The sequence below is a fragment of the Uloborus diversus genome, chromosome 8 (genome assembly GCF_026930045.1).
Source record: "Uloborus diversus isolate 005 chromosome 8, Udiv.v.3.1, whole genome shotgun sequence".
Classification (NCBI taxonomy): Eukaryota; Metazoa; Arthropoda; class Arachnida; order Araneae; family Uloboridae; genus Uloborus; species Uloborus diversus.
The window spans coordinates 86,578,025-86,604,464 of NC_072738.1; the positions used below are offsets into that span (position 1 = coordinate 86,578,025).

Sequence of the window (26,440 nt, forward strand, 5' to 3'; positions counted from 1 at the left end):
ATTGAGCTTGATTGTAATTTAAGCATCTTTGCTGAGATTTAAAGATTGAGTTGACTATCGCCATGCGTGCTTCCTGTCTTGGATTATAAGTTTCCTTTTTTTTAAATTAACTTATTTTTTAGTTGAGCAAAAAAGCGAAAGTGCTTTGCTTTACTTTCGCAATTGAGATAGTGTTTTCACATTTTGCGAAAAATGCGATCGTAGCAAAAACCCTGATACATACGTATACACTCGTGCTTCACAATATATTATATATATATATATATGAGTGTGTGTGTGTGTGTGTGATTTAGACACGCACTTGATGTATCCACGAATTAACTCGTGTACCCTCGTATATGTGTATATGTACACTTATATATGTGTGTATACGTCTACTGTACATGTATATACTCGTGTATACACACATATACTTGTGCATATACCTGTAACTATAAAAATAACCAAAATATACAAATATTAGGATTGTTTATAATTGTTTTGCATCTATTTTTAACTATGACCACTTTACCCCATGCTATGACCACTTTCCCCCCACCCCATGGGGTAAAGTGGTCATAAATACAAAGGGAAAGGAAAGTGTTATAAAACTACTTAAATCAATATTAATTTTCCTACAACGCAATGTACCATGTTCTTTAGTAATGCAATGTAAAATAAAAACAAAAAAAAGTTTAAGTGTTTAAAGAATTTTTTATATTAATCATTCACCTAATTTGAAAACCTACGATTTTATGACCACTTTACCCCACCAGACCCTATTTGCTTAGGTAAACTAAAAAAAATTAAACTTCATTTCATCATTGTAAAAAATAAAATGCTATGCTAATACCCTTGATTTAGTTCAGAAAGGGAACTTTTCAAATGCTGATGCTTGTAATATTTGGATACTTTGTTAACTAACCAAGGACAAAAATCATATGGGTTCTTTGGATAGAGGAGTGACATACAGAGTTAAACTAGCATTAATGATTGTAATTTGCTGGCAAATAAGCTTCATCTAAACTGCTTGTGATTGAAATTATCATGTGCTTCAAGAAAAAAAGTGTCAAATTTTACTTCCCAATATTAATCTAGATTTTGTACCTAATATCACAGCTTTGCAAAACAAATTGGCCCCACTTCTCGAAACTCATTTTTCTAGTCGAATTTTTACCACTACCCTAGTTACTATATGATGAACCAGTTTAAAAAAATATACAATTTGAAAGTTTTATGAATATTGCTTTTTCCTTGATGCATTGCCTGCTAGCTCTTCTGTTGCAAGAATATTCTAAAGTTTCTCATTGATGCATATTAAATTGAGAAACTATTTAGATTTTTGAAACCATCTTTTCCAAGAAGCAACTGCAGGGTCCAAACAATGTAACATTTGATTCTGAATTGTGATAATATTGTAAATTAAACTGTGATTTGAATAAAAATTATTTTTTCCATGCATTTTCTACTGTCTGTCAAAAGTTTTTTTTTTTTTTTTGTCGTTTTGAGAGTTTTTGCCAGTTTCTGCCGAAAATGTGGCAGAAAGTGGTTTCTGCCATGCCGGTTTTAACCGGTTTCTACCAGTGGTTTTAACCACCCTGGCAGAAACTTGCCAGCCCTGGCTATATACCAACTGAATGTACATTAATTTTAAAGATTATAACTTCAATTCATGTTAATAAATGGCAGCAGTACGTAGGAAAGAGAAACAATTGTGGCTTGTGTCAAATCAGTCATTTTTGTTGCAAAAGCTTCTTCTGTGGCTTAAGGGAAGGATGCACATAAATCCATTAAAATCCGACTTAAAATGTATTTTAAATTTTCGTTGTCAAAACTATTGTTTAGTTGAAAGATGTTACTTTAATTGTGTAGAAGTATATTTTCGTCCTTATTTGGAATTTTTAAATAATGATGGGTGCCATTTACTGGTGCTTCAATTTTGCTATTCCCCAGTAATTGGCATGTGTGCCAAGTACTGGGGAAATAGCGTCATTTCTGCGATAAAGCCGAGTGAGGTGTCATTATCTTCAGTTTTTTGCGTAGATTACGAATATGATAAAGCGGAAATTGAAATTGGTAGCTTTTGTACAGTAATTGTCAAAAGAAAGCATCAAAATCATCAATTTTTGAAGTTGCAGCTTTTTGTCAATTGGAGCAACTTTCACCAGAAAAAAATCCAAATGAAAGTTAATCAGTAATTAATTTTATACTGGGGGCTTCGTCCTCTGCTCGATTTGCTCGCTAACCCCCGTTTGCGACCTACGGTATCTCAATGCCGCCTGCAGTGGGTGGTTTTTCAAGAGAAAGAAAATCGACTTGTTGCATTTGATAAATAAAAAAAGAAAACTTATGCAAAAAAGTATGCTATTTGAGTTTTTAACTATATATGGGGACAAACCTAACTTAGTAGCATTTGTAAAATCAAAACTGTAAACCGAAGGATGAAACAGCATTAATTTCAATATCTTTTCCATGGAACATTCGAAATTTATGTTTTTATTTCTCTAAAATACTTTTCCAACATGAAGAAGAGTGATTGATCATTAATTTATATAAAACAAGTGGTACCCGCACGGCTTTGCCCGTAATAGAAAAATGAAAAGGTCGTTTGGTTCGCCTGTGTGGCGAATTTTCTCTCCAATTGGCTTGTACCCATGTTACGGTTCCACGTTATGATAATTTCTTATCTCGCCAATTGGCTTGTGCTGATGTTACAGTTCCACGTTATGATAATTTCGTAATTTAATCGTCCATCTTATGATAATTTTGTTCTTAAAATTAGAATAGAAAAAGAACTACATTGAATTTTCGAAAAATCGCTTCGCGGTGAACACTTCCATGCTACAAACTAATTTTGTGCCAAAGTTCATGAAAATCGGAGGAGCGGTCTAGGCGCTATGCACGTCACAGAGACCCAGACAGACAGAAAGGCTTTCAGCTTTATTATTAGTAAAGATAAAGAAAACAAATTCTTCCCCATATTATCAAATTCATATGAAAAATGGGCTTAAAACTGGAATAGAAAAAAACATCGAATTTTTGAAAAATTGCTTCGAGGTGCACACCCCCATGCTACAAACTAACTTTGTGCCAAATTTCATGAAAATCAGTCGAACGGTCTGGGCGCTATGAGCGTCACAGAGATCCTGACAGACAGAGATCCGGACAGAGAGAGATCCTGACAGAGAGACATCCTGACAGAGAGAGATCCCGACGGAGAGAGATCCCGACGGAGAGAGATCCTGACGGAGAGAGATCCTGACGGAGAGAGATCCTGACGGAGAGAGATCCTGACGGAGAGAGATCCTGACAGAGAGAGATCCTGACAGAGAGAGATCCTGACAGAGAGAGATCCTGACAGAGAGAGATCCTGACAGAGAGAGATCCTGACAGAGAGAGATCCTGACAGACAGAGATCCTGACAGACAGAGATCCTGACAGACAGAGATCCTGACAGACAGAGATTTCGACAGAGAGACTTTCTGCTTAGTATTAGTAAAGATTACCTACTTTACATTAACATTACTCATGTTTCTTATGATGATAAATTTTGTATGTAATTTAAAAGTAAAAAATAAAGTGATTTTCCAGTTCTATTAACATGTGTCAATTACTGGATCACAAGGTGTCATACACTGGGGTATCAGGTGCCAATTACTGGTGATTTTGGTAACTTTTTGTATGCATATTTTTATAAAAGTATCGATTCAAATATTTTTGATTTTAGTGAACCAAATAGATGCACAGATGTGCACTAGGGTGGAACGAAAAAAACAAAGTTTTTACTTTCGAATCATAATAGTGCAGAAAAGTTGCGATTGATGAAGACTTACAAGACAAAACAAAAAATTTTTTAATCGGATAATATCTTCCGATCCCGCAACGAGCCTAAAAGTTTGAAAAAAGTGGAAAATTTCATGTTTTTAGCGATTTTTTAAAAATTTTGCTCCAACGTTTCTTTTTAATACTCTATGACGGAAAAGTTACGATTGGTGAAGCCTTCAGAAATTAAAAAAAAAAAAACATGTTGAAATCGAATAATACCTTCTGATCCAGGAACAAGAATGAAAAGTAAAAAAAAAGAGAATTTCATCTATTCTTAGTGATTAAAAATAAAATTGTTATTGCTGTTTTTCCCACCGGTGTTACAGGGAAAAGCCTTTTAAAAAACCCTATAATACACATAAACATTAATTTATTTCTTGACTTTTAAGGTATCTTCTAAACATGCAAAGCTACCATTCTTTAGAATAAAGAAATATTTTCAAATAATAGAAAGTTATAAAATATTTACCAAATTTACAATCCAGTATACAAGTCTTATTGTTTTAAGTGTTTCTTGTGAAAGCTAATTTATAATCAGATTTTTTGGAAAATTCGGGCATAATTGATCTGGATTTCAATGTTGCTTTTATGTAGCCATCTCTTGATTTAAATCCACACACTTTGAGTGAAGCCTCCGTCACTAACTTCACACATCTTTTGACAGCTTGCGTATGGCAGGGGAATAGTTTTATATCCCAGTCGGATATAGTGCCTGTTACAATAAATTTTTCAATGTCTTTGTTATGACCGTTTCGAAGAAAAGGTGGAGAAGATAGCTTTGTCCTGTTCCAATTAATAATCTCTGTGTAATCTTCTGCTTCGAAATTTAGAGATGGAATGACAAAGTTTCTAATGCTTTTGCCTTTAGAAAGAAACTCTCTGGCTTTTAACACACTTTTAAACGCTAGTTCTCTTAGGTGCCTCCTTTCGCCAAACACCATTGCCATTAATTAGATTGTCAGGTAAGTATCGACAGGTTTGAATTGTTCTGTAAACATGAATGGCACCGTCTGTGAAATTTTTGTGGTTCTTTATTTCAAACCAGACCAGCATGTAACATCGCAAAATAAAAAGTCACTATGTGTTTTAACTCACCAGATGAGATCGATACACTTACGTACAGTCTAAGAACTCTATATGCACAAGTGAGCCATCTGGAATGTGAGAGTGGGCCGGGGTCACGATTTAACAAATCATTTGGTCCAAAGTTCCAATTTTTCCTAAGCCATGTTTCCTCTGAAGATAGAGAAATCTTTGTTCAGAGATCAGCATCTTTTCAGATTTTTCACACGTACATTTCATGTAAATTGGACATTCACAAATGTCTGGGGTCTTTTTACAAGTGCAAATAACATTCTTTACGCACTTATAGGCAGAGACGTCAAAGAGTTTCCTTCTTCACTTTTAAATTTATCAATCCTTTCTTTAAACTTTAGTTTATCCTTGTCTCGGTTGTAAGATCTCATGAAATTGAGATATTTTGAGATATTTTTTGTAGAAGATATCAATGAGCTGAGCAAATCTTTTCAGGGAAACTGTAGGAATCGAGGCCTTATCAAAGATACATTTAACTTTTTGTCCTTAACAATGGAAAAACTCATTTTCGTATTATTGACTATTCTAGGTAACTCAAATCTCTCTTAAAAGCAACTTTGAAGTACATTTTCATAAGTAAGGAGCTTATTTGTTGGCAAATCTCTCGGGTGGCCAAATATAGGGCACTCAAGGGACTTTCTCGTAATTCTTTTCTGCAAAGATAGATTCATGTTTGAAACACGTTAAACAGAGCAAATAGACATCACACGCACATTAGAAACATTGAGAAATACTGATGCCAGCACGACTGCTTTATTCATTTAAGTAAGATACCTATAGACACAAACCAACTAAAAAGCTCATTAATTCAAGATCGTGAGGCGTTAATGGGGCGTATTAGATGCATACACTGTACTGAGCGGCATAAACAAATATGAGTCACGCGGGATTAAAGGGCCATGTGGACAATTTCAAGACAGGCTAGTACTAAAATATCACATTTATTTTATAAACAAACGTTCTTTCATTAGTATTTCATACCGAACTTATAAGGATCGTTAAACTAAAAGAAAAAAAAAGCTGAAAAAGGGCTTAAAGTTTACATTTTTTTTAAATATGTAGGTTCGTTGCACGATCGGAAGATATTGTTTTATTTCAAAAAGATTTTTTTTTTCTTTGCTTTAAAGTCTTCACTAAACTTAACTTTTCCGTTCTGTAGCCTGAAAAAGTACATTGAACCAAAATGTTAAAAATTCGGAAAAAAACCTGAAATTCTCAACTTCTTCGATTTTTAGGCTTATTTCTGGATCAGAAGGTATTATTCGATTTCAATTTGTTTTTTTATTTCTGAAGACTTTACCAATCATAACATTTCCGTCTCAGAGCCTTAAAAAGAAACATTAAAACAAAATTTTTGAAAAATCACTAAGAAAACACGAAATTTTCCATTTTTTCAAATATTCAGGCTCGTTGCGGGATTGGAAGATATTATCCGATTTAAAAATTTTTTGTTTTGTTTTGTAAGTCTCTACCAATCGCAACTTTTCCGCACTATTACGATTCGAAAGTAAAAACTCTGTTTTTTTCGTTCCACCCTAATGTGCACTCTTTGATACAAAAATATTTGCAGGAGTATTTTTTTTCTAAGTACTGAAAACAGACGTAAGTTTAAGGATAACTCTTAAAGTGCCAATTACTGGGTCTTTACCCTATGCCTAATTTTGCTTGCAATGTCCATCACTTTCCATTCACACCTTTTCAAACAATAGATTTGCAAAATTTCCTTTTAAGAGAACTGCACATTGTGGGGCATCTTGGCAATCATTCAGAAACGGAAACACTGGTTCGTTTTTATGTCAGAAAACGTGTGCGTCACAAGTAAATGACCTTGTTGTATGCAAATTTTGAATATCAATACTAAAATCAGGTTTTAACATCGGTTATCCATATATTTTTGGGATAGTATTTTTCGTTTATATTTTTTAAAATTAGATCTACGATTGATGAAAGTTATTTCAGCGTTTTATCTTCCTTATGTCATCATTCGTTATTTGCATAACTTATTTCATCTCGCTTACTCCTATAGCTTGTGGTTTCAATAAAACGATTGTCAATTAACTTTTGGGATGCACTTTATAAATTATAGGTTTAAAAATACAAAACAGCAGGCCTTTAATGAGAAAATTATAAAATTCACATAATTAAATAAAAGAAAACTAAGAACATTATCTCCTTGCTTAAATACATAACCAAGGCAGCTTTTTCCTTTCAGTTTTTGATGGTTGGTTTGCTTGGGTTTTTTGGCACAAGAGCCTTAATGGGCTATACTACCTTACGTACTTCTTTTTTGAAATTAACCAAATAAGTAGCATACAAAAACAATATTTGGGATTTGCTTACAATATAACAATCCTTCAGAAGATAATGGTGCAAAAGAAAAAAAAAATACATACACACATTTAAACTTTTCCCCAAGATTTGATCATTTATATTTTTTGTAGAAATGAAGCAAGTTTAATACTGAATACATTTTTTTTCAATATGACACATAAATGCTAAAATTTTTTACACCATGCAGGTTCTTTTTAGAAAAACAATCTTTACTTTTTAATCAGCACTCTTATTTTGTCTTTATTATTATTTGGAAAGCAGGTTTGTTCAGTCTTACGCGATTATATTTTGTATTATTGAGTGGATTAAAAAGTATCAGTTTTGGGAAAATCAAGGTATGAAAATTTTAAATAAATGCTACTTTCTTTAATATACTAACTTTGCTTAATGAAGCAAAGAATACAATACTAGGTTTGTCACACATCACAATACTATGAGAGAAGATTGGTAGAGTTTAAAATTGGTAGAAATGAAAAGAAATTGTCTTATATGGACCTGTCAAGCAAATAATTATTCTAGCAAAGACTTTTTTTTTGTCTTGTTTTTGAAGAAAAATATTAGAATAGATACTTACACTTAATGAAACAAAATTTGAGAAATGAGATTGCGTTTTAAGACCTTTTCTCTGAAAAAAGATCATGCAACAGCATTTTTCTTCACTTATTAAGAAGCATCAAAATAAAAATTAAAAAAGTTTGTAAAAACCACAAAGTGAAAAAACTAGAATTTTTCATTGAAAATACTTCTGTGGAGGAGTACAAAACTGCAACTGACGAAACAGTTGTTTTTTAGAGTTCATGAAAATAATTAGCCAATAACAGGAAAATTTTACATAGATTTATTTGAATGAGACACTTAGTTTGAAAAATATTTTATATAAATACCTACCTTCTCTCTTTCTAATTCATTGTACAATTCTTCAATATTTTTCTTCAAACCATTCTGACTTTCTAAAGCATCATTGAGAGCTTGGGTGAGGTTCAGGTTGTTTTTCTTTAATGAAGAAATCTGAGTAATATGTCTTGCAGCCTATACAAGTTAAAAACAAAGATGCAAATAATACTTTTGATGTAGCTATTTCACAGCACTGCATAATGATCAAAGATAAATAATGAATTAAATATTTTATGAAAGTGCAAAATTTATTATGTATAGAAACATGTTAAAAGACTTTACTAGTTTGGGAAGATTTTGGCCAAAAACATTTTGCAGTGGGTTCTCTCTACCTGAACACTCTAATATTGTGAACATCCTGATATTCTGAACACACTTTGATGGTCCTAGGGGAAACTCCATAGACTTAGCATTGGCTGACCTCTTTGTATTCTGAATGCCTTATAATATGAATACCCCAGTAGTATGAATGCTATTTTTTAACCCACACTCTAATTACCTCTCTATATGCTGAACATGTTCACAATCAGTGCTCGGGAATTCCTACGAACTAAACTGGAAAGCCTAAACATCCACAAAGAAATCACAATGATTGTAGGGTATTAAAGAGAAGATGAATAGAGGAAGAAGAAAAGTTCTTTTTCTGTGGACATTACTGCATCACATTAAATCACTCAGGTGAGCAATATGAGCCAGAAATTCCTGTCACTCAAGAATCCAACAATTCTATCAAAAAGTGTTCAAGGCTTTTAAGGTACAATTACCTTCAAGCAATATGCAACTGAGAACCAGAACCACTCGGAAACCTTTTCACTTAAATAATAGGATGATAACATGTACCTTGCCTGAGAGTACACAACGAAAAAATGATTAAAATAACAATTTTGTTCCAGGTATTGTACTGATAGTTGTATTGTATTTTTATTGAACAATGTTATGTAAAACTAAGAAGGAAAAATATGCAAGAGTTTCAGTCCTACTGAGTTGAATTAGACATTTCACTAACCACCAATGCGAATTTCAGAACCTCTATCTCAGTAACTGGTACAGCTCACTAGGCAAATTACTGAACATAGTCTATTGTAGGAACAGAATACATTTTCATGCATTTTCAGTCCCCCTACATAATGAACACCCCCATAATCTGAACACTTTTGTTCGGTCCCATGAGTGTTCAGAATTATTTATTCATTTTACCATCAGCTTAAAACCTAAATAGGATTGTTTTTATTTTATACTGCACAAGGGTTTTTTATTCATTTAATAAAATTCAAGACATAACATCAGTAAAACAGAAAGTCATTGAATAAGAGTAAATTAGATGATCCTAGCTTTTACTTGAATAACTAGCCAAAATTTTACAAAGAATATCTAGTTCAGAGCAGTGGTTGGAAAAACTACATTTTTTTTGTGGCAAACTACAACTACTTTAGTGCAAATGTATTTAACTACAACTACTTTTTTCAAAACGTAGCAACTACAAACGACTTTTGAAATGTAGTTTCTACTTTGCTACTTTTTAAAAAAAATAAATGAAAGCACACACATACACACTGTTTGAAGATTGAATGAAAAAATTCAAAAAAAAAAAAAAAAAAAAAATTAATAAATTGGTTTATTTGAACATGAAATAAAACAAAGAATTATTTATTCTTTCTTTCCTTTACTGAGCCAAGTAGTCAATCCAAACATTTTTTAATGATTTATACGAATATTCCCAGCAAGAAAGGATTTATAAGTTGAAAGAATTCAACCTGCAAATTTTTAATAATTTCCTGACAGTGAACATTTAACTCAAGAAGTGCAACTCTGTTACTTGCAAATGTAGACAGATTCAGTCATCATTTGATTTGAATTTTACATAGACATACACTCTATGACCAAAAATATTGGGACAATTTCAAAAATTCATGTTTTTAAGGATTTGTCAAGAAATAAGAGACTAATTGCTTTGAAACTTTTGTCACATAAAAAGTATGCTCCAGCTGTCATTTTGCATTAAAATTATATCACCCTGGCATTTCGGGGGTCAGTAACAAATTGAGGAAAACAAAAATGGTTTTTGATCAACATTCATCGTAAATAGCTGAGAATAAGCTGTAAATTTCAGAAATTAGTTAGCTTACTATGTACAATCATTTTTCATACTTTTGAGAAGGTGTCACTGATATTCACGAAAATATAAGCATTTCTTTCAAAACTACAAATTTTATTTGAAGGTTTTTGGCTTATAACACGCAAAGTTTTTTTTATCAAATCTTACGAAACTTTCAGAAAACTTGACAGCATGCAAGAGAAGCATAATACTAAAATTTGAAATTAAAATGTTTAAAATGATAAAATATGGACATTTAAAGGAATTAATTTTTCACTGCGCATGCACAAAAGATAGCAATTTGAAACTTTCATAATCTAAAACAAAACTAACTTCTTCAAATCATAAAAAAATTCCAGTTCAATATCTTAAAAATTTAGAAAATTATCAGCGATCAAATGAGCCGAAATTTCAATAATTCTTGGGTGGCGACGAACCGTTAGGAGTCATTCGCAAGTTTGTAACATTTGCTTGCAATCGTTCAGTGGGTTTCAAGATGAAAAGAGCTTATTTGCACAATCCCTCGCAATTCCTAGCCTATCCAAGAGTTATTCAAATTTGGCTCATTAGCTTGTTGATAACTTTCTAAATTTTTGAGATATTGAACTGGAATTTTTTTCCGAGTTGAGGAATCTAGTTCGGTATTAGTTGATGAAAGTTATAAATTGCTATCTTTCGTGCATGAGCAGTGAAAAAATAAAATCGCTTTAAATGTCCATATTTTTTCAAAATTTCAACATTTTAATTTCAAATTTTAGTATTATGCTTCTCTTGCATGCTGTCAAGTTTTCTGAAAGTTTCGTAAGGTTTGATGAAAACCTTTGTGTGTTATGAGCCAAAAATCTTAAAATAAAATTTGTAGTTTTGAAAGAAATGCTTTTATTTTCGTGTATATCAGTGATATCTTTTCAAATGTAAGAAAAATGATTGTACATAGTAAGCTAACTAGCTTCTGAAATTTAGTTTATTCTCAGCTATTTACGATGAATTATGACCAAAACTCATTTTTGTTTTCTTCAATTTGTTACTGACCCCCGAAATGCCAGGGTGATATAATTTTCATTGGAAATTGACAGCTGGAGCATACTTGTTATGTGACAAAAGTTACAAAACAATTAGTCTTTTATTTTTTGAGAAATCCTTATAAAATGTGAATTTGTGAAAGTGTCCCAATACTTTTCGTCATATAGTGTACATAAGACTGATTTAGATGATGAAACACATCTTTTAAACGAAAGAGAAAAACTTTAATTTTGGTTATAGGAAGTTATTTTACAGGCACTTATATTTTGGAGAAAATAATTTTGAGCTTCAAACTAGGGGTCTGGACTTGTACACCATTTCCTTTCTTAAGCCACTGGTAAAATGAAATAAAAGCATATTTCAATTTTACCAAATAACTTCAAAAACTTACAATATTTAACAATTGACTTTTGTTATGTTAATAATCAACACTCAACCAGTAAAAGGAAAAAAAATAAAGAAATAGAAAAAAACATCCCAAACTGAACTAGTATTTATATTCAAATATTAATAATTATCCAAAATGCGAAACAGAACTAAAAATGCTTACTTTACTTCAATGTGCAATTTTAAACAACAGTGAACTATGGCTACAATGATTCGATTAACGTGAAATGGCCGTATAGCAAGTTTTTCTCGAGCAACGAAATTTGGAGTTCAGGGTGGCGACAGGAACTGTGAAAAAAAGTTCCCTGACTTTTCCCTGATTAAGTTCACCAAATTTCCCTGATTTACATTACCAATGATAATGGTTTTCTTGCTTTGTTCTACTTTAAATCCATTGTATGTTTGTATAAAATGCAATATTTTAAACATTTTAAGTTTTGTAAAGTTGTTGAACTAAAAATATATTTTAACAAGATGCTACTTTTTTAATAAAATGATTAAAAAAACATATCAAGTCAATTTGGGGGGGGGGGGGGACCTACAAAATAGTATATTAAATTTTTCTACAATGCAAAGATTATAGAAATTAGAAAAAAATACTTTACTTCCAGAAACCACTTAGCATAAGAATTTTAAGAAACTATTAAAATTACTCTTAAAAACATATATGTGTCTTTATGATAGAACTAAAAAGTAACTGAAATTATTTTGAACTAAGTTTTCAAACAGTATAATAATTGTTGCAAGAATAACAAGTAATAGTGAAAGAATAGAAGTAATGTAGTTATTCTTATATAACTAATTGACATATTTATGCAAAAAAGATGAAACCATTTGACATCCATTCATAGGGAGCTTTTCTCTAATCAAGAACATAGATTTTAATGAATGAATACAGCATTTTAACAATAAAAAAAAGATATTTACTTAAGTAAACTCTATTTCAAACGATTTCAGTATGTAACGAAAAAAAATCTTAGATTGCTTTTGTAACAAACAACTTTGAAATGCAAGAAAAATAAAATAAAAAAGCAATTAGTTAATTTCAAAATATATAAGAAGAATACAACTTGGATATAAAATAAAAGAATGACTTAAGTCTGAAGAAAAGAAAACCTTTATAATCTGCGGTGACAACAAATAGTATAACGGTAAAAACAAAGTTTTTTTTATCGAAAGTTCAATTTTAGCAATTAAATTAAAAACGTGAAGAAGTAATAACTTTTAAGCTTTTATAGTATTAACCCAAAAACTAAAGATTTCTTCTTGAAATTGTGATTACAGTATGCTAATTACTTTGAGACAATGGAATAAAGGCAAAGGAGCTAAGGTATTAATGAAGACTTCCTCTTTGCTTGTATGGTTGTTTATTTTACGTAGCATTGAAAGCGTAAAAGGAAATTTCAAGCTAGGTAAAATAAACAACCTAACAGACACAAAAGCAATCTTAGGAAGTTCATCCTGTGGGGAATAAGTAAGATTCAAAACTTTGACGTTGAGGAAATGCAGCAAAACAAATATGCGGCGGTGTATAATCCCACCTCATTAATTTTACTTTTTTTTTTCAACAGATAATCGGCGGAAAATGCGTAGGGAATTAGAGTACTTAATTTTGTAAAGCAAAAAAAAAAATTTTTTTTCCTTCATAAAATTGATTTTCCCTGATTTTTTGTTTTGTTTTTTAAAAATTCCCTGATATTTCCCTGACTTTTCCCTGATCTGTCGCCACCCAGGAGTTGACATGAATTCCTCACACGCAACACGAAAATTTTCGGAACGGAATCTCAGGGCTTATATGCATCAACTTCTTTATTGGGTACTAAATATTAGTTTCGTGAATGGATTTTTCCTTTAACATCACTGAAAGCTGAAATTCCCCTAACCGTACAAGTAGAAGCTTTGAATGGTTAATGTACAAATCGCCACTCCGCATCTTTTTTAATCTAAATATGAATTTGATGAAACATAATTTCACAAAAGCAGGCTGTTTAGCTCAAGTTTGAAAATGGAAAGAAAAATAGAAAAGACAACTAAAGAAATGTAAAGGTTTTCGATATGCTTGAAGTAAAAAGGTGCGTCAAATATAATTATTGTATCTACTGTACTGTCTAACCACGGATTGTATGGAAAGGCAAACATTCGGTTTACACGCGGAAATAGAAGCATCTATTAGTTTTCAGGGATGTCAGATTTTGCAGATGTATGTTAGCCTCTAAATTAAGCAGAATCACATTCAAATGAGCGGAATACGCGCATAAAATTTTTATTTTTTTCCCCTCATTCAGATGGAGTCGCCTTAACTGGATGTTTGCCAATTCCATACAATCCGTGGTCAAACAGTATAGTGCTCTTGTAGTGCTGCATTTTTTATAGCTACATACTATACGTATCGTACTGTTTCATTTTATGCCATTCTCTTTCATTGATTTTGAGCATCCTAACATTATTTTTATTCAAAAACACAGCTTTTTTTTAAGTACAGTAAAATTTCAGTTCTCTATGTTTAAATTCAAGAATATGAAGTTAAGAAATTGGCTAAAACAGTTCGAGGGGTGTTTTCAACTGTAACATAATTGGTATGTTGATTAAAAAAATCATATAGATACCTTTTTTCACAACCCCAAATTTCAACCTACCTCTTGTAACGCATAAATCGCATAAGTTGAGATTTGACTGTATATGCAGATGACATTGATACTGAAAGTTTTTTGCTTAACGGACAAAGTTTGAAAGAAAAGGAAAAGTTTTCATTATCATACATTTCTATAACACTTTAATATTTATTGTTATCCGGCCAGGGCAGTTCAATATCATCCTCTTCTACAACATTTACAGTACCTTCCATATTAGGTGGATATTGGCACAATAATCTCATTGACATCTAAAATGCTCATCCACAGAACATTCTCTGCTGCCAGAAAACACAAATGAGATACTAAATTGGTAGTTATTGCTTCAGGGTTCAAACACATGTGGTTCAAAAAAATTCCCCGACTTTTCCAGGTTATTTTTTAGAAAATTCCAGGTTACTTGCTTCTTTCAAAATTAAGTTAAAGTAACACTATTTTCAAAATAATAGAAGTTTAGTAAGAACTAAACTTTTCCACTTCTTGATTTAAAAAAAAAAAAAAAAACTTAGATTTTTCAAAATTTCTCTTACAATTTAAGTTTTTCTTTTCCTTCTTTAACATTTTGTTCAAAATTGTTTTCATTTATTTACTACTTGTTGAAAACAAAAACTTTCAACTTAATTTAGCCTTTCTTTGATGACACATGTCATGCATATTAGCGTTTTGCTGTAATCGTTAAGAGCAATCTTTCTCTGCTTTTTGGTTTACAATTCTTTTTATTTTCCTATTAGCATGTAACACGAAACATATTGAGCAAAGTACAAAGCTATTTTTCAGTATAAATATGAATAATTTGTTGCATCGATGGGCATACCATATAATATAAATAATAAATAACAAAAATTCAACATCTGTCGATCATAGACCGATGCCAATAATCATGAGCTTTTTTTTTTCTTTTGCTTATAAAGGATGCTTACATTAAAATAAAAAAAAATTCTTTTCTAGAAAATAATTAATTTTTCAAAATTCATGATTAATTGCAAATTTACTTTCAATAGTTTACTTTGAGATAAACATTCAATTATGTTTTTGTAAATTTATGTCTACTTTCACCTTGAAAAAAGACCAAATATGGTGACTAAGTAAAAAATTTAAGATAATAAGTAGATTTTTGTATTTGTAGCATAAAAGTAGTTAAAAATAATTAATAATCCTTAAAAAACTACAATTAAGACAAAATAGTCAGTTTTTAGTACTTAAGCATCTAATTAGAATTTAAAAAAATGTTCTGGAGATAAAATTTTGCATTTTTCCAGAAAATAATTACGAATTATCCGAAAAAAAGGGGCACATTTTTCGTTGCTATCAATAGTTTGCATTGCAATAAACATCCAATGCCATTTTTGGAAACTTAGGCATTTAAAATGTCGTGTGTACCGCCATCTTGAGAATGACCAAATATGGCGGCTACGACAAAAATTAAGAAATAATTTTTTGAATTTGTATCATGAAAACAATTCAAAAATAATAAATCTTCATGAAACTACAATTTAGTTGAAAAGTTTTTAGCACATTTGCATCCAAGGCAATCAAGGCAATGAGGATAAGATCAAGTTTTAAGAACAAAATTCTTCATTTCTCAAGAAAATTAGATATTTAAATTGGAAAAAAAAAAAAATGCAGCACATTTTGCGTTATTTTCATTAGGTTGCAACTAAAGAAAACGTCCAATTCTGCTTTGTTTTTTGGAAACTTGAGGCATTTAATCATGTGTCTACTTCCATCTTATGAATGACCAAACATGGCAACTATGTTTCAATTGTAGCTGAAAAGACTTTGATAAAAAAACAATTTTCCCAATTGACCAAACTACCATCCGAAGGCTTGTGCTTCAGAAGCAGTAAATTGTCTTCTCCCCTATTGAGTTTGTGCATAATTCCTGTTCACCCTAGAATAATTCCTGTTCATCCTAGGAAGTTTCTCTGGGGAACTACTGAGAGGCAAAAATGGCGCCCATGGAAGGTTTTTTTGGGTTGCCTTTTTTTTTTTTATTGCCAGCGTTTTTTTTTTTTTTTTTTTGCCTCCAAACTTTTCCTTTTTTTTCAGGAAACACCGATAAAAAACGAAGATTAGATCTCATAATACAAAATTAACTGGTAAAAAATTGGAAAAAAATTTTTTTGGAGCAAAATTGGAAATTTCCCAGACTTCTCCCTGACATTTTTAACCATGTCATTTTCCCTGACAATTCCAGGTTTTCCCGGAGCGTACGAACCTTGTTGCTTATTCTTTTCTTTCTAAGCCATGCACTATTCAAGACGAATATTGGAGAAACGTGCAAATTTTGATGTCAAACAAACTAATGGCGTCAAACAGATATAACGTATGGCGTCAAAAAAATATGTCTGAGGTATCTCGTATTTTCAGGCTTACAAATCTGATTGGTGTAAATTTTACTGGCCTAAGACTTGTATAATTGTTTGAAAACTTTTTTAAAAAATTTATTTAAAAGTAGTTTTCAGAAATCACTACAAACTTTTTTTTTTTGTATCGAATTACTTGCTTTTCTACTTTTTTCTTAAAAGTAGTGCGCTACTAAAAAAACTACATAGCTAAAAAAAATATAGCTACTACAGTAGCATCGCTACTTCCAACCACTGGTTCAGAGCATTTGTTGTATTTGAAAAAATGCAAGTCATAGAAAAAAAGCCCATTCAATTTATTTACTTACTTCTTCTTTGATTTCACATAATTGACTTTCTAAGCTCAGTATTTTTTCGCTGTATGATTTTGTATCTTTGTCCACTAAAGAAAATTCTTTCTTAAGTTGAGTATTTTGCTGTTCCAAATCCTCAATCATCTTCTTATAAAAAGATAACTGATCTTCAAAGTTTTGCAGTTCAGCTTCATGAACTAAATTTTGGTTCTTCATTTCTGACGTTAGTTCCTCGATGTGTTTCATTAGATCGTCTCTAAAGAAAATAAGCAAAATAGCAGTTGCATACCATGAATCATTAAAAAGATATTGATCCGTTTGAAAGCTAACACAGAAATTTTCATTATGTTATTCAAAATGAAAGTTTAATGAAAGGAGCAGAGCACTTTAAAATACCATACTTTGTTCTATGCTCTTCTTTTAAGTTATCATCATCTTGCTTCAAGTTGTCTTGAAGTTTTTTAATGGTAGCTTCTAACACTTTTCTAAAACAAACAACGTTTAAATTGAATACTGGGAAAATTTGAAATCATAAAAGAAACATGTAGTTTAAATGGCTATAAATACAAAAGAAAAATAATAAGCTGATGCAAGTAATTTTCACACACAGAAGTGCCCCTCTTCCCCCCAGATTGTGGTCCCCAAACCTGAAATGAAGCTAAAATTAGGCATTCTTTGATGCAGCTTTTTGTGAGAAGAAAAACAAAAATGGCATCATTAAAGTTTTATTGAGAAATTCTGAAACATTGCACAATCCCAAGTATAGGTGTACTTTGATTTATGTAACATAATTATGGTGTAGATCTCAATAAAGAATTAAATATTGTGCTATTTACTTTTTAACAAACTACATATTGGCTAGGCCACAGAGGCATTTATTTGATTTAGTCATCTCTAGTTCCAACACTCATGAATATTGAGAAAGTCACTATGCAACTATCAACAAGCTTAAATAGATATCCTTCCAGTTTAAAAACTAAGTTTTTTAAGAAAAAAATTGTAATATTGAAAGGTATGTTTGTAATACTTATATGATGATAATGTTTTGTTTTAATACCAAACTGCATCGACTATATCCAGAATCATAGCAAGAATTTCCTCAAGGAGGGTGTTAAGACTAAAAACGGACAACTTTGATACTTAAAAATGCAAATAGCAGTCAGAAATTGATTTCAATTTTAGATGAATAGTCATAAATGCATACAATTGACTAGATTATGAAAGACATGTTTTAAACAGAGAACAAGTTTAATTTTTAAAATATCAATTTAAAACTTCAAGGGGGGATATGAATTCAGGCATCCCCTTTAGTACACTTCTGACAACATCAAACTAAAAACCGCTTCTTGCGGCGGCTATTTTGAAATATTTTACATATTAGTAAGGTGCAAAAAGTTAGACTTCTGAGTGCTATTACATGACTTCCATATCTCTACAGAGTGCACAATAAATTAATGCCAGACATTAAAATGTTGAAGAAAACAGTTAACCACAGGACAAATGCTTCAGCATACAAAGTAAAAGCTTTTTTCCAGGGTTAATTAATACTGTTTCAGAAATGAAATTCCTTAAAATATCAAGGTGTTCCAGACTTTTACCAGAAAAATCAGGACTAGTCAAATATGATATTTAAATGTGGTAAAAAAAAAAAAGGAGTTATATTAAAAAAGATTAAAATTTAACTGTGTACACCACAGCAATTTGAAAGAAAAAATAATTTCAGGAAAAACTGAAAACAGAAATTTCCAAAAATGTTTCACACAAAGCATTTAGTCAAAACAACCCAAAGTTGATAAAAATATTAGCAATTACAAAATTTACCTCTCTTACATTTTTAAACCAAATAGATGGAAGTCTCTACTTATTAGTAGTCTCTACTAATGTCATGAAGACATTATGTTACGTTTGAATTGAAAACTGCTAGTGTATCTAAGTTCAATAGGGTAACACCTTTGCTCTCTTTAAGTTGAGAGCAAATTCTGGCTAAAAATTTAAAGCACGTGTTTGGGCAATCCATAGTGATTTGTAACAAATTTTGCAGCTTTAGTTCAATTGTTCCTTTTTACTTCCTTTTACAAAAAAGTATAGTATTCGCGAAAAAATTTTTACTCAAAAATGGACCTTAATTTCCATTTTACTCACCCCCGAATGAATATTGAGTTTTTTTTCGACTCAACCACACGTGGATAAATGCCTAAGAACGTATAGACACGCGAAATATCCATAATAACGACTCCAGAGTTAATTAAAACAAATTTTTTCGCGACGTCTGTATGTACGTACGAACAGTCGAACTTCTATATATCGAACTTCCACATATCAAAATTTTCTATACATCGAAATCCCAGCAAACTTCTATGTTCATTACATAGAAAAATTGTTTCTATATATCAAAAAAATCTCTATATATCGAAAAAGTTTCGAGACATTAGTATACATATATTTTTTCATTTTAAACTGTTTGTCTCATGAAAAATGAAGGTTACAGGAGAAAATTATCTTCACTAAAGGTTGCTAAGAAACTCATAAGGAATCTGGGGTTGAGGGGTGTGTAGATAGGTCGTTGTTCCGTTCTGGAGCTCTTCAATTTCCTCAAGTTTATTTCAAGTCTTAGTTGTAACCAGTAGCACTGTAGTTTCAAGCTATAAATTTTGTCTGTTGATTATCATTCCTAGTCTTTTTAGCTTCATTAAAAATCATTCTAGTTAAGTAGATTAATTTTTTAATTTCATCTCGATTACTGTTGAGAAACGGAATGCCGACTTCTCAACTCGGGACAAAAAGAACTGAAGTGAACTGAGGAACTTTGTGTGCCGGTTTGTAGTCCGCCATTGTAGTCATGCTGGATCGCTGCGGCGAAATTGTTACTTTTAAAGTTTATTAAATATCAACGGCTAATAATGGTTCTTTCTTCCTTCTCATGTTTTATGTTTTATTTGACAACCGTTAAGCATCTGATAGATGCGCGAGTAGCCCAAACCCTTATTAATTTTATGTAGAAGAATATTATATTCTCAAACAAAGCACTGTTCTTATATATGTGTTTTTGGCGCCCAACGTGGGGCGATAGTTAACGGTTGAATTCGCTTTAAAATTTGATCCAGCATGGAAATAACAGTTTTGAAGACAAAAAGGAAGTCTCTTAGGCAGTCATTTACTGTATGCTGCAATAATATATCCAACAATCTGAAAACGGAAAGTTTAACAAGTGAAGAAGCTAACGTTCTTTTGAAGCAGTTGCTAGATAAGTTTTGCCGTTTAGAAGCAATTCAAGAAGAGATATCCACGGGACTTTTGAGTGATACAAAATATGAGCAGGAATATTCCGAAGACTTTGAACAAGCAGAAGAATACAGAGATAGGTTTTGTCAACTTTCGTCTTCACTGGAAAATTATAAAGTAGAAGATATCTCGACCAAGGAAGAAAATACTCGTGTTGAAAAAAGAAAATTTAAGCTTCCTAAACTTGAGCTAAGAAAATTCAATGGTGAACCAAAAGAATATTTGGCCTTTTGGAGCCAATTTGAAAAGATTCACAATGACGTCGATATTGTAGACGAAGATAAATTTCAATATCTATTACAGTGTGTTGTACCTGATTCAAAGGCAGCGAGGCTAGTGAATAGTTTTCCGCCAACAAAAGAAAATTATGCGAAAGTTATTACGCAATTCAAGGAGCGGTTCGGCCGCGAAGAATTATTAGTGCAAATCTATGTTAGAGATTTGCTATCCATAGTTATGAAAAATGCTGCAGGTCGAATCAAATATGACCTTGGTGAACTATATGATTTATTAGAGAGCAAATTATTGTCCTTGGAGAGTTTAGGTAGAACAAAAGAGAAGTTCGCCGATTTTCTAGAACCACTGGTAGAGTCGTGCCTTCCAGAAAATGTTCTTCGTGCGTGGGAAAGAAGCCGTTCGTCGGGAGAATCAACTCAACATGATAGCGTGCGTTCGTTAGATAAATTATTAATGTTTTTACGAAATGAAGTTCAAAGTGAAGAAATGTTAGTGCTCGCCCGTACCGGGTTTGGAGCTGACCACATTCAGAGTAAGAAGAAAAGGGAAACGGCCATGTGCGATAGTGCTTCTGATAATATTGCTTCCGCGGCAGCTCTCGTAAGTACTGGTCAACAGGTTTCAGGTAAGAGAATTTATTTATGTATCTTTTGTGATAAAAAACATCAAAGTCAGGAATGTTATTCTGCTAGAAGGTTGTCTCTTGAAGATAAGAGAAAATTACTGAAACAGAAAGGAGCCTGCTTTTCATGCTTAAGACCAGGGCACACTTTTAGAAATTGTAAGTTTAAAAACAAATGTATTAAGTGTGACAAAAATCATTTTATTTTGATGTGTCCTGAACACGAGACAAGCCTTAATGAGAGCAGAAATGATATTGTGCCAACTAATGCTCTCTCAAACAGCTCTAGAATTGAAAACGTTTTGTTAATGACTTTAATTGTTAAGATTAAAACAAGAGATAAGGAAAGGTTAGTAAGAGCTCTAATAGACACAGGCTCTCAACTTTCTTATTTAAGTAGAAATGTAATTAAAGAGCTTAAGTTAAAATCCAAGTGTAAACAAAGTATTGTTCATGGCTTATTTGGGGGGAGAACGTCTGAACCCCGTTCTCACGATGTGTATGAAATTGAAGTATGTGATTTGCAGAACTTGTTCACTATTAAACTTGATGTTTTATCCGAGGAGAAAATATGTGGCTTTATTCCAAAGGCTAGTGCTCATTTAACATTAAATGAATCGAATGAAAATATGATGTTTGTGTCTGATGTTAATTTCAAGAATCATGAAATCGAGTTATTGTTGGGTTCAGATATTGTTGGAATGATCATAACAGGTAAGTCCCTGAAATTGAAGTCCGGATTGGTTATGATAGAAACAAAGCTTGGTAATACTTTAACAGGAAAAGAAAGTAATGTATTGCATAAATCTAATTTTGAATCTAAACAATTATGTGTTGAAAGTAATTTATGTATTGATGTTTCTAATGTTATATCCTTGCATTCTATGAACTACGAAGTGAATAAATTATGGGATCTTGATGTTATGGGAATAACAGATCCATGGGAGAATGCTAGAAAAAAATATGAGTTATCTGATGCTATTAAGCAATTTCAAGATCATTTAACCATTCTTCCCAGTGGAAGATATGAACTGTTGCTGCCATTTAAGTGTGAGGTTCAGTTGCCCGATAATAAAAATTTAACTTTGAAGAGACATAAGAACATGTGTAAACGCGCAATTAAAAGTGGTTACCTTAATGATTACATGAAAGTTTTTAATGAATGGGAAAAGCTAAAAATCATAGAAAAGGTTCCAGATGAGGAATTAGATGCTTCTGGACATTACTTGCCCCATAGACCCATAATAAAAGAATCTAGTGAGACTTCAAAAATAAGACCAGTATTCGACGCTTCGTCAAGAGAATGTAACCAACCCTCCTTAAATGACTGTCTTATAAAAGGCCCGAATTTGATCGAACTGATCCCGGACATTCTAGATAGATTTAGATTGTATCCTATTGGCCTATCGGCAGATATTGAAAAGGCATTCCTTCAAATTAGTATAGCTTCCCAGCATCGCGATTTTTTACGCTTTTTCTTGCCTTCCGAAAAAGAAGATTATAAGGTCTACAGGCACTGTAGAGTTGTGTTTGGAATAACTACCAGCCCTTTTCTTTTAATGGCTTCCATACATCATTTACTTGAAAATGCACCCGGTGAATATTCAGATATTGCCATAAAACTTCGTAACTCCTTTTATGTTGATAATTGCATTACGGGTGTGTCAACTTTGGAAGAATTAGAGGACTTTGTTCCTAAAGCGCAGAAATTGATGAGTACTGTTTGTTTTAATTTACGAAGTTGGGAAGGCAACGTTTCTAGTTCTTACCTTTCCAATTCTACACGTGATACGAAACTGTTAGGCATGATCTGGAACTTAAAACATGACACACTTAGATGTAGTATTCCTTCCCATGTAAAAACTGATGAAGTTGAAACTAAAAGAACTGTTCTGTCTGTGGTTCAGCAAATTTTTGACCCGCTGGGTATCCTAAGTCCTATAACTTTATTGCCCAAATTGTTATTACAAGATGCATGGAAAAATAGATTAAGTTGGGATAACCCCTTACCCTTGGACATGCAAAAAGAATTCTCCGATTGGTTGAAGCAGCTAGCTCATCTTAACGAATTAACGATACCGAGGTACATGGAAACAAATGAGAGCTCACAGTTACATGTTTTCGTCGATGCATGTAAGCGCTCATATGCAGCTTGTGCATATTTACGAACTAAATTATATAATGAAGTTAAGGTTCATTTCGTGCGAGCCAAATCACGAGTCGCACCAATTAAAGAAATGTCGATACCAAAATTGGAGCTTATGGCTTGTTGTATCGGCAACAGATTGGCTCATTCCATCAGATCAGCATTTGACTTGCCTAATATGAAGGTTACGTTCTGGAGCGACTCCATGACTGCTTTATGGTGGATTAGAGAACATGGTGATTGGTCCATTTTCGTGTCAAACCGGGTAAAGGAAATCCTTAAGTTAACTTCTCCAGAGCAATGGAGATACGTCCCGGGGAACATAAATCCAGCGGATATAGCATCCCGTGGAGGGACTCCATTCCAATTAGAAAAATCTCAGTGGTGGAACGGACCAATATGGCTTAGAGATTCTGAGAATAATTGGCCCTCTAATGAAATATTTTGCGAAAAAGATGTAAATCTGGAAAGACGTAAAATCAAATTGAGTGCAATGAATGTAGGAGCTGATAAGTTGCCTTGGTATGCCGAGAAATTTTCAAATTTTGAATCAATTATTCGATTAGTGGCATGGGTCTTGCGATTTGCATCTAATGCTCGAATGCAAACCCCTGCAAGAGCTCACGGAAGACTTTCATTGCGAGAGTTGGTAGATGCAGAGAAGTTTTTAATTAAGGACATACAGTCTTCTTTTTTTCCTAAAATTAGTGATATTTCCATTTGTAATACTTTCAAAGATGAAGAAGGTATGATTAGAGTCAGAACTCGCATTACAGAACGAATTGATAAACCGTCATTTATATCGCCGATATTACTGCCTGATAATTGTATTTTCAGCAAACTACTAATTGAACATTATCACCGGATACACTGCCATGCAGGGACGCAAATTTTACTTAGTATTTTGCGAGAAAAATTCTGGATAGTGAGGGGAAGAAAGACTGTACGAAGTGTAGTTAGGAACTTTATAAAATGCAAGCGTTACCAAAGTAAAGCTCACCTTTCTGATCCAGTGTCACTACCAGCTGATCGCGTGAAAGACGCTTCAGCGTTCGAGGTTGTGGGTGTTGATCTCGCTGGCCCCTTATATATTAAGCCTGGTGACAAAGCATGGGTGGTTTTGTTTACCTGTGCGATATTCCGCGCGGTACATTTTGAGCTTGTCACTTCTCTTAGTACAGATGCCTTTCTCCTTGCCCTTAGACGTTTTTGTTGGCATAAATTTAGGTTAAGTTTAAAATCCAGAAGTTAAGATATTTAAACTAAGCCAACATTAACTGGCCGTGTAATGTCAAGTTGGAGACAAGCAAAAAAAGATGTTTCAGAAAAATACATTTATTAAATATGACTAGAATAACATCCCCATAAAATACACCCCCAAAATATCATAACAAAAGTGGTTCCAGAAAATAAAGAAAAATGTCACCAAAACGTCGATGCAATCGCTTGCCACTCCGAAGGATCAGCTTGAAGACTCACAAAAGGTCCGCCGAATCACACTTCAGGAATGTCCATACTGAACAGGCAACATTACACAATTCGTAGATCGGTGAGCATCACAGGTAGACACGTGGAACTCACATCCCCGACATTTTAATTGGCCGGACACAACACAACAGGTTCTTCACCTGGACTCACTAATTCCAGGACTTTGAAGATTAAACATCACATACCACAAAAACCCCCGCTAGCATCGCGGGGAAAAACCCCCCCACACATGAGCCGGACTAGGCTTCACGATCAGAACCAACCACTGGGGATCGTTGAAAGAAGAAAAACGAGAGCGTGATCGCTTGCTGCCACTCACCACAATATATATGTTTTATCAACCAATGAGATTCCATGTCTCGATGACGTCACCACACTAACTTCTACTTCGACCATCACTCATTTGCATATTCCACTGCCGCGAATATTCGTACTCCTCTCCATAGCACGTGCGGTCAACGAGTGGAATTAATTCAAGTCGATCAGGTGACAACTCAACTTTTCTGAATCGACACATCGAGACATGCAATCTCCGATGGTTTCAGTAAACAGTCGCCATTAATTATGGCGTGGGGGAATCGTCGATTGAAGTGTTAGCACCAACTAGTTGACAGGTTCTACTTTTACCAGACTGGGCTTAAAGTAGGTACACTTAACTTTAAATTATTTTCTTTAAATTATCGGCTGTGGACCGAGAATAAAAAAATAAAATAAAATAATATTTTATGCTAACAAATTCCCCCCTTCTCGGTTACACAGCACGATACACTTCAAAACGACATGAAAACTGACATATTTCAAACAACAATTAAAAAAAATTTTAAACACTTTTGAGAAACATTGAAAAATTTACACATTTGAATATTAAACTTTTACATTTTCATAATTACCAAAAATGAGTTTGCACATTTTTTTCAATGTACCCCGAGTCAGAGGCTTGGTAAACGTATCCGCAGGATTTTCTGCGCTTTTCACATATTTTAATTCAAATGTATTCTCCTCTACTAAGTTTCTCAAAAAATGTGACATCAATATGCTTTGTTCTGGAATTTTCTATAGGGGAATTTGAAAATTCTATTGCAGCTATATTGTCACAAGTAATTACAGACCCGGTAAATTTATATCCAGCTATTTCAAAATGTGATGTTTCTTCTAAAATTCTTTTTAACCACACCACCTCTTTTGCGGCTTCTGTCAAAGAGATATACTCAGCTTCCATGGTGGACAATGAAACACACTTTTGTTTAAATGTTCGCCAGATAATAGGTACTTTGTCAATGTAAATAATAATTCCCCCCATCGAAATCCTATCGTCCCTATTTGCAGCATAGTCTGAGTCAGAAAAACCATTGATTTTAATTTCATTTATTGCAGATAGACTTAATTTATAATAATTTGTATATTTTACATAACCTAAAAGTCTTAATAAACACTGCCAATGTCTTTTACCCGGATTTGCTTGAAATTGAGATAATAGATTTACTGTATAGGCAATATCCGGTCTAGTTTTCCCTGCTATATAGGACAAACATCCCAATAAATTGCGATAAGGTACTTTCTCCATTTCTTTTATTTCTTGGTCCGTTTTTGGACAATCACCTAAAGACAAAATTGTACCTTTCGCTATTGGGAGGGTCGAGTATGGGTATTGATACTTTTCAAAATTTTCACAAACTGTCTTAATGTAAGAATTTTGGTGTATAAAAATTCCCCCATTGATTTCTTCAAATTCTACCCCCAATAGTTT

At 32.7% G+C, this 26,440-nt stretch overlaps 1 protein-coding gene across 1 annotated transcript in view; it reads right to left on the reverse strand.

Moving 5' to 3' along the window:
* Window positions 1-26,440, reverse strand: part of LOC129227452 (citron Rho-interacting kinase-like) — a 232,308-nt gene that overhangs the window by 81,215 nt on the left and 124,653 nt on the right. Inside the window, exons 23-25 of the mRNA XM_054862014.1 lie at window positions 17,320-17,403; window positions 16,934-17,174; window positions 8,119-8,259 (exon numbers count right to left, since the gene is read on the reverse strand). Coding sequence (XP_054717989.1) covers window positions 8,119-8,259; window positions 16,934-17,174; window positions 17,320-17,403 — 466 coding nt within the window. The remainder of the gene's footprint in view (window positions 1-8,118; window positions 8,260-16,933; window positions 17,175-17,319; window positions 17,404-26,440) is intronic.